The 11,971-nt window shown below is 52.8% G+C and overlaps 1 protein-coding gene across 1 annotated transcript in view; it reads left to right on the top strand.

The window, feature by feature from the left end:
- Positions 1-1,377: 1,377 nt before the first annotated feature.
- The window catches only part of DENND3 (DENN domain containing 3), a 65,575-nt gene continuing 54,981 nt past the window's right edge, over positions 1,378-11,971 (top strand). The window contains exons 1-5 of the mRNA XM_007940567.1: positions 1,378-1,439; positions 4,063-4,183; positions 4,660-5,077; positions 6,736-6,851; positions 11,901-11,954. Coding sequence (XP_007938758.1) covers positions 1,378-1,439; positions 4,063-4,183; positions 4,660-5,077; positions 6,736-6,851; positions 11,901-11,954 — 771 coding nt within the window. The remainder of the gene's footprint in view (positions 1,440-4,062; positions 4,184-4,659; positions 5,078-6,735; positions 6,852-11,900; positions 11,955-11,971) is intronic.

Below are 11,971 nucleotides of genomic sequence, written 5' to 3'. Positions count from 1 at the left end.
CCTCAGCTGATGGACACCTAGGTTGTTTCCATCTTTTGGCTATTGTAAATAGTGCTGCGATGAACATGGGTGTGCATATGTCTGTTCTTGTCCTGGCTCTCATTTCTTTAGGATATATACCTAGTAATGGAATAGCTGGGTCAAACGGTATTTCTAGTTCCAAGTTTTTAAGGAATCACCATACTGCTTTCCACAGTGGTTGTACCATTTTACAGTCCCACCAGCAGTGTATGAGAGTCCCAATCTATCAGCATCCTCACCAGCATTTATTTTGTGTCTTGTTGAACTTTGCTGCTAGTGCTAGGGCAAGATGGTATCTCATTGTTGTTTTGATTTGCATCTCTCTAATGGTTAATGATCGTGAGCATTTCTTCATATGCTTGTTGGCCACCTGAATATCCTCCTTGGTGAAGTGTCTATTCATGTCTTCTGCCCATTTTTTAATTGGATCATTCATTTTTTTGTTGTTGAGGTGTTGGAGTTTTCTATAAATTCTAGAGATAAGTCGCTTGTCAGATAGGCTGTTGTCAAATGTTTTTTCCCAATCTGTAGTTTCTGTTTTGACTCTTTTGGAGAAGTCTTTGGAAGCACATAAAAATTTAATTTTTAGAAGATCCCATTCATCTAGTTTCTCTTCTGCTGTTTGTGCATTTTGGGTTATGCTTGATAGTCTATTTATGCCATATATTGTTGTTGTTGTTGTTGTTATGTGCCGTCGAGTCGGACCCGACTCATAGCGACCCCTCCTTGGGTTTCCGAGGCAGTATCACTACGGAAGTAGATTGCCCCATTTTCCTTCTGAGGATTGGCTGGTGGGTTTGAACCACCAGCCTTCTGGTTAGCAGTCAAGTGCCTTAGGCACTACGCCCTAAATTTGCCCCTAGTTTTCTGTTGAGGAACTTTATAGTTTTAGGTTTCACATTTAGGTCTTTGATCCATCTGGAGGTAGTTTTTGTGTATGGTGTGAGGTACTAAATTTGCAAGGCTTTTAACATTACTTTCTAGTTACACTTTTAACAAATCACTGTTCTGTGGTTCAGGCATTTGGTGACATGGGAAACAGAAGCCCAAAGCAACGAGAAGCTTCCAACTTGAAGTTAAGACAATGTGTTGTCCTAACGTTTTGTTTCTTTCTTGGACAGGGTGCTGTTTTCTCTTGCTGACAAAGAATCCCTGAATTCAGGTTGCTAGGAATTGTATGTGTCCTTCAAAAAGGCAGTCCTATCCCTGGTACTTGTGAGCATGACCTTGTTTGGAAAGAGTCTTTGAAGCTGTGATCAGTTGAAGTTAACGGGAGGCCTTCCTGGGGTCAGGTGGGCCAGATCCTAAGTGGTGTCCTTAGAGGAGAAGAAACACAGACACAGAGGAAAGAGGGCCATGATAAGATGGGTCTACGAGCCAGGGGACTCCTGGGACCACCAGACGCTGGAAGAGACAAGGTGAGGTTTCTCCTTAGAGGAGACAGAGAGAACATGGCCCTCCTACACTTGAACTCAGGCACACATGGGTAAGCACTAGACTAGCAACTGCAGTTGGACTAGAGGTTGGCAGTTCAAACCCACCTGATGCACTTCGGCAGGCCAGCCTGGTGATCTGCTTCTGAGGGGTTGGAACCTTGAAAACCCTACGGAGCGGGTCTACTCCCCACACACACGGGCGGCCAGGAGTTGGACCTGCCTGCACGGCACCGATCACCACCACCCCCGTCCTCCCAGCCCTGGGGAGCGGGCCTGCTCCACACACATGGGCCCTACGGAGCGGGCCTGCTCCACGCACACGGGCCCTACGGAGCGGACTGTTCCACGCACACGGGCCCTACAGAGCAGACTGCTCCACACACACGGGTGGCCAGGAGTCAGACCTGACTGTACAACGCCGGTCACCACCACCCCCGTCCTCCCAGCCCCCGGGAACCTCTAGACTCCTTTCTGTCTCGGTGCCGTTGTCTGTCCTGGGCACCTGCTCTAAGTGAAAGCCCCGTATCTTTTAGATCCCAAGACTCCTGCTTTAGGGTTTTCTGTTGTTAGCCTACTTGGCATCAGTTCAAAGGCATCAGTTGATGTATTTGAATGACGATGTTGGTGAAGAACATCGAATGTACATGGACCGCCAGAAGGACAAGCAAATCTGTCTTGGAAGAATACAGCCAGAGTGCTCCTTAAGCAAGGATGGTGAGACTGCGCCTCCTGTTCTTTGGTTACGTTATCAAGAGGGACCAGTCCCTGGAGAAGGACATCATGCTTGCTAAGGTAGTTGTTGTTGTTAGGTGCCGTCAAGTCGTTTCTGACTCATAGCGACCCCACACACAGCAGAACGAAACACTGCCCAATCCCACGCCAGCTCCATGATCCCTGCTATACCTGAGCCCATCATCACAGCCACTGTGTCAATCCATCTTGTCGAAGGCCTCCCCTACTTTCGTCAACCCTCCACCCTACCAAGCATGACATCCTGCTCCAGGGAATGGTCCCTTCTGACAACATAACCAAAGTAGGTGAGACGAAGTTTGCCCATTCTTGCTTCCAAGGAGCATTTCAGGTGCACTTCCTCCAGGACAGATCTGTTAGTTCTTTTAGCAGTCCATGGTACTTTCAGCATTCTCCGCCAGCACCACAACTCAAAAGCACCAACTCTTCCTTGGTCTTCCTTATTCATTGTCCAGCTCTCACATGCATACGAGGCCTCGTATGCTAAGGTAGGGGGTCAGCAAAAAAGAGGAAGACCCCCAACAAGACGGCCAGACACAGTGGCTGCCGCAGTGGGCCCGAGCAAAGCGAGGACTGTGAGGCCGGCGCAGGGCCGGGCAGGGTTCTGGTCTGTGGTCCTGGTCACTACGAGTCAGAGCCGACTGGATGACTGCCAACAACGGCCCACTTAGCACCCAGCCCCCCCGCCGTACAGTGCAGTCCAGACCTTCCTCAAGAGCTGAGACCAGCCTGGTGGCAATTCTTGTCTCCTCCTAACTATGCAGCAGGAACTCTCAGGCACTGGACTTAGATGGAAAAGAGAAGGAACATAGGATCTGTCTTCTTTATGTGATTTGAGGAAAATGAAAAGATAAAAGATGAAAAAATCCCAGAAAACTTGTACGAAATTAAAGTGCCAAAGAATCCAGGCCAAACGGCCTCTTAGCTGACTCCAGAAAGGCCACGTGGTCTATCTACCAAGGAGGGCTGCACTCTTCCCAGATCAGTGGTGACTAGGAATGGGCAGGTGGTCCACATAGTTAAGTGCTGGACTGCTAACCTGAAGTTTGGTGGTTCGACGCTGGGAAGGGGATCAGTGCAGGAGATTCTGGAGAGATGGGAGACCAATATGGAACAAAACTCAAAATCATAAGAAAGACCAGATTGACTGGTCTGATAGAGCCTGGTGACACCCCTGAGACAGTGGTCCCTAGTTACCCTTCAGGTCTGGAATTAAACTCACTCCTGCAGCTTCCAGCCAAACAATAGACAGGCAGAGAGGGTGAGCATTTATCAGGTAGATACACTCCTTAGACTGATCAATAAGAACAGAAGGGCAGGCTTTGCACAGGGAGACAGCTCAGGGGCAGGAATGCGTAGGAAAGAAGGACACAGGGAAGAAGTAACTCCAGGGAGGAAGGGGGAAGAGAGCTGTTACACTGTGGGGAATCGCAGTCAATGTCGTGAAACAAACTGTGTATGAGCTGCTGTATGGAAAATGAACTTGCTCTGTAAACTTTCACCCAAATCACAATAAAAATTTTAAAAAGTTGGTGGTTCAGCCCCCCCGAGGCACCTTGGCAGTAAGTCCTGGTGATCTGTGTGCCAGAGTCACAGCCACAGAAAAGCCCTGGAGCACACGTGGGCTCTCCGTGAGTCGGAGTCGACTCCACGGCAGCTGGCTTGGTTTTGTTTCAATGGCCACTTGGCTTCGAGGAAACGCTGGCTGATGTTTTTGTTTAGGGTGTGACTGTGCGTAGCCCTTCAGCTGTGCCCTCCACCCACGCTGGGAGAGGTGGGCCACCACAGTGCTCTGGGGGCTTCCTGGGAGCCAGGCGGGCTGGGCCCTTGACCTACGCGTCTCCTTCATTCCCAGCACCAGCACTTTGCAAGGGAAGCTCAGGGATGAGGTAACTTGCCTCCCACGGTTCAAGACAGTGGGCTTTGAACTCAGGTCTCTCGGACACAGTGCTCTGAACCACTGTGTGCTGAGGATGGTGAGTTGCTGCTGTCTGCACTATTGCTGGAGACACAGGCTCTCCAGCTTGGGCTTAGTGCCTGCGAGGTCCCTCAATCAACCTTGGGAGGCCATGTGCTAGTCCTGCTGTAACAAGCCCCACACACTAGGGGGCGCGTGAGAACAGGCATGCGCTGTCTCCCGGTTCTGGAGGCTGGCATCTGAGATCAGGGTGTCAGCCATGTGGACTCTTTCTGGGGCTCTGGGGGCGCTCCTCCATCCAAGCCTCTCTCCCAGCTTCTAATGGCTCCGGCATCCCTTGGCTGCAGCCTCAGCACCGCATGGCATTTTCTGTTCCCCTGTCACTGTGTCTCTTCGTTTATGGGCCACTACTCAGATGGGATTGGGATCTGCCCTACTCTAGTACGACCTCCAAGCCCCTATTTCCAAACAAGGTCCCGGTCACAGTTACCGAGTTAGGATGGGGACACAATCCACCCCTGACGTGGTCCTCAGGGTCACGGCCTCACGGTCGTGGTGTGGGGAGGTGCAGAGCCGCTGGTGTTTGTGGCACAAGGGCAGTCAGAGGAAGCCACGTGCAGAGCACAGAGCAGGAGCGGGGCCGGCGCTGCGGCACTAACTCTCGCGCTGCCCTTGCAGGCCGCCCAGAGGGGAGTGGAGGCTCCTGCTCTCGAGCCCGAGGTCCTGTCGGTGTTCGTGCCTCCGTTCGTCAGCAAGGAGGACAGTCCAGTGACCACTGCCAATTGTGCTCCTCTGAGCACAGGCAGACGGCGCTCCTACAGGAAGAAGAGGGAGAGACCCAAGCCGGAGCCCTACACGAGCCCCCCAGGGGACCCGAAGGTGCTGGAGCTTGAGGACGTCAGTGTCCCCAACGACGTGGACCTGCTTGCCCTGCCCCAGCTCTGCTTCCCAGGTACCGTTCCTCAGTGGGACCCAGGGTGGTGGTCAGGGTGTTCTGACCACGGGGAGCAACCGATTCTAGAAACGAGCTCAGTGAGGACGGGCCCGGAGTCCGAGCCGGCGGCCCCTTGTGGCCCATGCGACAGGGGGTCCTGTGTTGTGGAGTGTGTTATTTTTAATCTTGAGATTGCAAAGCAAAAAGAAGTTTTGCCTTGTCTGACTGTGGTTCGGGGAGAGTTTACAGAGCTCGTTGGTTTCCTACAAAGTTTTATGCACTTTTGTTTTGTGACTGGTTGTAATCGCCCCAGTGTAACAGCTCTCTTCCCCTTCCTCCCCGCGGTCCCCAATCCCACTAGTCCTTCTTTCCTGCCCCTTCCTGCCGTCTGGGCTTTGTTGTGCTGCCCTTTCCGTCTCATGAGCTAAGAGGAAGTTTCAACCAGTTAGTACATTCCTCATTTTAAGGGGAACTGACTCCTAGCACTCTGCTGGTGCAGTGGTTAAGACACTGGACTGCCAACCAAAAAAAGGTCAGCAGTTCAAACCCACCGCCACTCCATAGGAGGAAGATGAGGCAGTCTGCTTCTGTGAAGATTGACAGCCTTGGAAACCCTAGGTGGCAGTTCCACTCTGTCGTGAAGAGTTGCTATGAGTTGAATAGACTTGATGGCAGTGGGCAGGAGTCCTTGGGGAGAGGCTGCATGGACCCACAGGTGGCACAGTGTGTGTAAGATGCTTTCAAAGGCTCTCAGCTTGAGTTGAAAATAAAGTCTTAAAGAGGCTTGGCTGACATTAGCCGTCATCCAGTCGGCCCTGACTCACGGGGACCTCGTGCACAGCCAAACCCTACTACCCATTTCTGTGCCATCCTCATGACTGGCTGCAGACCGGACGGTGGGGCTTTCTGTTTGTTCTGAGTTTTTGTTACTGTTTGCTCAGTGAAGGACCACTCTAGCTGTCACGATGGTTGGGAGGCCAGAGGGTTTTCACTGTTGGCTTTCAGCAGAGACCCCCAGGCCTGCCTTCCCAGCCCTTCTCCACTGAAACCCGTCTGGCATCACGGCAACGCACAAGCTTCCGCTGACCGACGGAGGCCGTGGCAGACAGGTTCAAAATATGTCGAGTTACCACGTCTGCGGTTCCGTCCCCAGAGTTTGTGCTGGCCTGAGGGGCCCCTTCCCACCCACTCCTCCGGCGTTCTGTTCCACGGGGACGAGACACACAGGCTGGAGCCCATTCCACGTGCACGCCGGGTCCAGTAGCAGTGGGAGCCTGGTGTCTCAGCTGCACGACTCTCTGGGCCTCAAAGACTTGACGTAAGGGCCTGTCTTGGTGCCGCTGCTGGTCCCATGACTGTGAACTGGGGACAGGTGTGGGAGCACCTGAATGGCCCTCGTCCCCTGCTCTGCCCAAGACCATCAGCCACTGGCCACCAGCTGACCTGGAAGACTGATCTCCTCGTCCACAGTAGCTCTGTTGCCCACACGTTTACCTGCTGTATCTCAGGGCATGGGGGTTCCAGAGAAGGAGTTGAGGGAGACAGTGAGTTCGGGAGCCTGGTCGGAGATACTCTTGTTTTGTGTGCTGAAGAACGTTGGCTTGTGGATAGCCGGGGCCTGACAGCAGGCGTGGTGGCTGTAACAAGACATTGTCTTTCTTTGTTTCTGTCTCCAGGAGGTGTGTGTATGGCCTCGGAGCCCAAGGAGGACTATGTCCACTTCCTGGTCCTGACGGACGTGTGTGGAAACAGAACGTATGGCGTGGTTGCCCAGTACTACCGCCCACTGCATGTAAGTGCTCCGCCACTTCCCCTTGGGATCGGAGCTGGGTTCTGTAGTGGTCAATGCCCATGACATAAAACCTGTCATTTAATCGTATTAAAGCGTGCGGTCAGTCCTCACCACTGGCTTGGTCTGGACTGTTTCATCGGCCCGAAAGGAGACCCTGTGCCTCTTAGCAGTCACTCCCCACTCCTTCCTGCCCCAGCCACTGGCTCCCACTGACCTGCTGTTCGTCTCTCTGGATTTGTCCAAGTGGACGTTTCCTGCAGATGGGATCCCACAGCCATGGTCCCTGTGTCTGGGCCCTTTCTCTCAGCATGACGTTTCCAAGGCTCTTCGTGGCCAGCATGTGCCTGCACGTCTTTCCTTTTGTAACCAGGTGGCAGTCCGCCCTGTGGCTTGACCACGTTTTGTTCGCGTGTTGGTCCTGATGGACGCGTGTATTCTTCCTGCTTTGGGCTGCATGACGTGTGCTCGCCTATAGCTCCTGAGCGCCTGCTTCCTTCAGTGCCTCCGGGGATGTTTTTGGGGCTTCTATGTGACTCCCTCAGCCTCTGAGGGGCTTGTAGGGGAACGAGGTAACGGAAGCGCAGAGTGAGAGCATCATGCTTCTAAGGGCTTTTCTGAAGCAAAGAGCAAACTGTGGGAGCGTGTGTGACATTCCAGCAGCCCCCTGGGGGACAGGGGACAGTCACAGCCACACTGTAGCCAAGAAAGAGCTGCCCTCTGCCAGTGGAAAGGCTTGTTTTGGTAGAATTATATTCCCCTATGTTACTTCATCCAAGTGCTAGTGGTGTGCTGGATTGAGTTTTGCTCCCCAAACATGTGTGTTGTAAATCCTAACCCCGATGCGTGTGGCGAAGGAGCCCTGGTGGTGCAGCGGTTCAGTGCTCTCAGTTGGCAGTTCGAACCCCACCCACTGGCTTCATGGGAGAGAGACCTGGTGACCCGCTTTCATACAGATGACGGCCTAGAGCTGTTACATTGTGGGCAGCTACAGTCGGTGTCCTGAGACAAAATGTGTGTGGACTGCCGTGTGGAACACGGATTTGCTCTGTCAACTTGCACCCACATCACAATCAAAATTAAAAAATAAGCAAATAATAAAAAGATGAGATGAAAGTAAGTCAAGGTGGCAGCCCAGGAACCCCTCTGGGGCAGCTCCCCCTGTGGGGGTGGCTCTCCCGGAACTGCCAGGAGGGCGGCTGACAGCAGCCACAGCCTGTGGTACCATGTGACGGAGGGAGACTACAGTTAGGGGCGTGTGTGTCAGACCCCTCACTCGGGAGATTTAAAGGGGCAGTTCAGACAGTGGTGCAGGAGCGCGTGGGAGGGCTGCCCAGTGGAGATCGCAGGGACAAGTCGAGAAGTGAGAGGATTTGCCCCTACTGGGGACAGAGCACCTCACCCCGGAGCGGCCACCTGGGCGGGGCCTTGTAGCATCCCGGGCCGTGAGTACATTGCTCTGTGTTTCCCGTGGCCACCCTCTTGTGCTGTTTCTGCGGTGGCAGCACTGGGCGGCTGAGATGGGACACGGATGAAGCAGATGGCCCCGGTCCCGTGAGCGCAGAGCGGCACCCTCACCAACCACACCTGCTACCGCGGAGTCGGTTCCGGCCCCCAGCCCCCGGAGAGAGAGCAGACCTGCCCCGCAGGGGCTCCAAGGCTGTCGTCTGCACCGAAGGCGACTTCCTCTCATGGGGTAGCTGGTGGGTTCGAACTGCCAGCCTCTCCTCAATTTCAACGTGTTTCAAACCGAAGTCAACCCCATGCCTCTCCTTCCCCTCAAAATACAGCCCGCCCCTAGGGCCCAGCCGTCCCACTACAGTGGGGCTCGTGAGACCTGGGGCTCCTCACACCTCCTTGTTAAAGCACAGCTCACGGCCCACGGCTCACGGCCCAGGGCTTGCGGCTCACGGCTTGCGGCCCACGGCTCGTAGTAGGTTGAGTTTCGAAACAACAGCTAGCAACTCAGCTGTAGCTCAGAAAGAAGTTTGATAAGAGGATGGCAGCCTTGCCAGGTGGAGACGCACGGGGCCAGAGGCAACGCTGTGGGTGTCTCCCCGAGCCTTACAGGCCGGGGATTTGTAATAGTTTGAAGGCTGTGAGGTAGGTGATTTCAAAAGACCTTATGCAGGCTGGGGGAGCTCTGGTGGTGCAGTGCCTAAGGCACTTGACTGCTAACCAGAAGGCTGCCGGTTCAAACCCACCAGCCACTCTTCAGAAGGAAGGTTGGGCAGTCTACTTCTGTAGTGATACTGCCTTGGAAACCCAAGGAGGGGTCGCTCTGAGTTGGATCTGACAGAAAGGCAGTGGATTTTTTTTTTTTTTTTTTAATGCAGGCGTGTATTCATAAAATCTTGACCCTTTTGTGAGACTCAGGAGGTGGAACAAGGCTGTGATAAATCCCTGACCGACCTCAGCTTCCCCCAGGCGAGGCGCATGTGCAGTCCTTCTCTAAGTCTGTTCCCACACGGACGGCGCGACGTCTGTGCAGGCGTGTTCTGCTGTTTGCTCTTGGTTGGAGTCGTGGTCTTGTCTTAGATCGGCCATCTTAGTTCATCAGGAGGTGAAGGAGGGCAGGGGGGGCGCAGACTCTAAAACTAGTTAATGCTGACCACGGGTGGTGGGCTGGAAGACACTTCAAAGATGGCCTGTTATCAGGAGATGCCGTCGAAGCAGTAAACTGGTGAACGCTGACCACGGGTGGTGGGCTGGAAGACGTCTCCAGAAAGGCCTGGTCAGGAGATGCCGTTGAAGCAGTAATTTTACATCTGCGTTACTTCTTTGGCAGGGTCCCTTAGTTTCGGGCTCTGGGGAATGTGGTTCTGTCTGTCCCGTGAGCTGTTCCTGTCTTGGTTTTATGATCTTAGGAATGTGGTTGCGGGGGCAGGATTCTTCTGTGCTTGTGGCTACAAGGAGTCACAGAAGGCGATGCATAAATAGAACACGATTAATACGCAGCATGAGGTTAGGAAGTGGGAACAGAGTCATCTCCCAGAAATTCTGTCTGTGCCATTGCAGGCTCACGGCACAGACCCAGGGCCGTGGCTCCCCTCAGCTCTCCCTCAGGTCTGTGGCGCCCACCTGGCTCCAGGTGCTCGGGGTTGCGTCCCCTGGGGCCCTGCTTGTCTGTCTGTCTTTCTTTAAATACTATTGCTTGTGCTTCTGGTGCAGGTTTACCCAGCAGTTTGGCTCCCAGCCAGCTCTGCGGCAGCTGCTCGGTGAGCATGGTTCCATCCTCCACAGTGCGCAGGCCTTCTCGTTAGTTCTGCTCTGGTGGTTCTTCATCTGTTCATCTAGTCTCCCTGGCCCTCCCCTTCTCCCCTTTGCTGTACCGTAATTGTTGACTGTTCTTGTCGGGGAGTTTTTAAAGGAGGATTACAGTCATTATTTTTCAGTTCAGTGGACTTAGCTACCAGGTGATTAGTTCTGGCTCAAGGTTGCTGTTCTCTCTTTGAAATAATTTGCTTTATTAATTTTTTTTGTTGAGAATAGACACAGCAGAACATATACCAGTTCATCAGCTTGTTCACGTACAGCTCAGTGACTCTGAGGACACCCTGTGTGTTGTGCGAACATCCCCCCTCCCGCACTGACATAACCTCACTGTCCCCTAAGCCCCTATGTATCCTTTCCAGTGGCTGTTGTCAGTCTGACCCCATGTGGATAAATCTTCCAGGAGCTCAGTGCTCAAGGCCTTCTTTGCCAACTAAGCTAGAAGCTTGGATGGCACAGGCCTGGGCCTTGTTTTCTTCTGTTGGGTGTGAGGTTGCTGTGAGTCCAAACTGACTTGATAGAGCCTAGCTGCTACTGTTACTTGGTTTAAGAAGACTTCAGGGCTTAAGATTTAAAGGTTACCTCGCGGCAACAAGTATGTGGGTTCACTCAGCCTCTGTGCCTCTAACAAATCTGGATTCCATGAGAATTTGAAATTTTGTTCTGCATTTTCTCCCCCTTTGATCAGAAGGCTCAGTACTGGTAGCCAGGCAGCCGCTGTGTTTTTTTAACAGCCATCCACCCTTTCCTTCTTGTGTCTCCCGTGCTCTTGTTGCACATTTTTCCTCTTTCAGTTTTTCTCTTAAAACTTTCATTTACAGTTGTGCTTCATCAACATTTTAAGATGATGATTTTATTGTGATGAAATACATAAAACATGGGCATTTTAAGCATTAAGTGCATGATTCAGGGACATGAATTATTTTCAATTGTGTAACCATCCCCACTGTCTCTAGGTTTTCTCATCAGCCCCAACGGAAACTCAGTGCCCCTTAAGCAGTAACGCTCCCTTTTCCCTCCCATCTGCACCTGGTAACCGTGACTCTGCTTTCGATCTCTGGGTTTGTCATTTGAGACATTTCATGTAAGTGGAATCTTACAGTATGTGGCCTTTTGTGCCTGGCTTCTTTCACTCGGTGTGATGTTCTCATGTCCACCATGTTGCGGCCTGAGTCAGGACCTCACTTTCTCTTTCTGGCTGAGTAGTATTCCATTGTGTGGATGGACTGCACTTTGTTTATCCATTCTTCGGTTGATGCACACTTGGCTGTCGTGAACAGTGCCATGTGAATGTTGGTGGACGTGTGTCTCTTTGCATCCCTGCTTTTGGTTTTCTTTGATATGTACCCAGGAGTGAAACTGCTGGATCACATGGTGATTCTGTGTTTAGCTAATTGAGGAGACTTCACATGTTCTCCACAGCAGCTGCACCATGTTTACAATCCCACCAGCAACGAATGCGGGTTCTGGTTTATCCACATCCTCGCCAACACTTAACTATTTTCTGAAAACATGCGTTTCGTCTTACCCCAAGGCTGCCTCCTTGAGGGCAGGGAAGCATCTTACCATCTCTGTAATCTCGCCACCTCGTGTGGGACAAACTCCAGGCCCCACTGATGGTGTTGAAAGTCTGGGTTGGCGAAGCGAGAGGGGAGCGTGGACCCGGACGGCGTGTGGCGAGGAGGGACCGGCTCTGGCTTCGGCAGCCTTGACCGACTGAGCGTGGGTCCCGCGCGTGGCCGGGAGCGGGAGGTGATGCTGTGCTTGCTCTGTGTCCAGGATGAATACTGCTTCTACAACGGCAAGGCGCACTGGGAGTCGTCTCGGCAGACAGTGAGCGTGGCCGGCTG

This window comes from Orycteropus afer, unplaced genomic scaffold, assembly GCF_000298275.1.
Source record: "Orycteropus afer afer isolate SDZICR_OR568_19922 unplaced genomic scaffold, OryAfe1.0 scaffold00069, whole genome shotgun sequence".
Classification (NCBI taxonomy): domain Eukaryota; kingdom Metazoa; phylum Chordata; class Mammalia; order Tubulidentata; family Orycteropodidae; genus Orycteropus; species Orycteropus afer.
The sequence above is the reverse complement of the archived record's forward strand: the minus strand, read 5'-3'. Positions and strand labels throughout refer to the sequence as shown.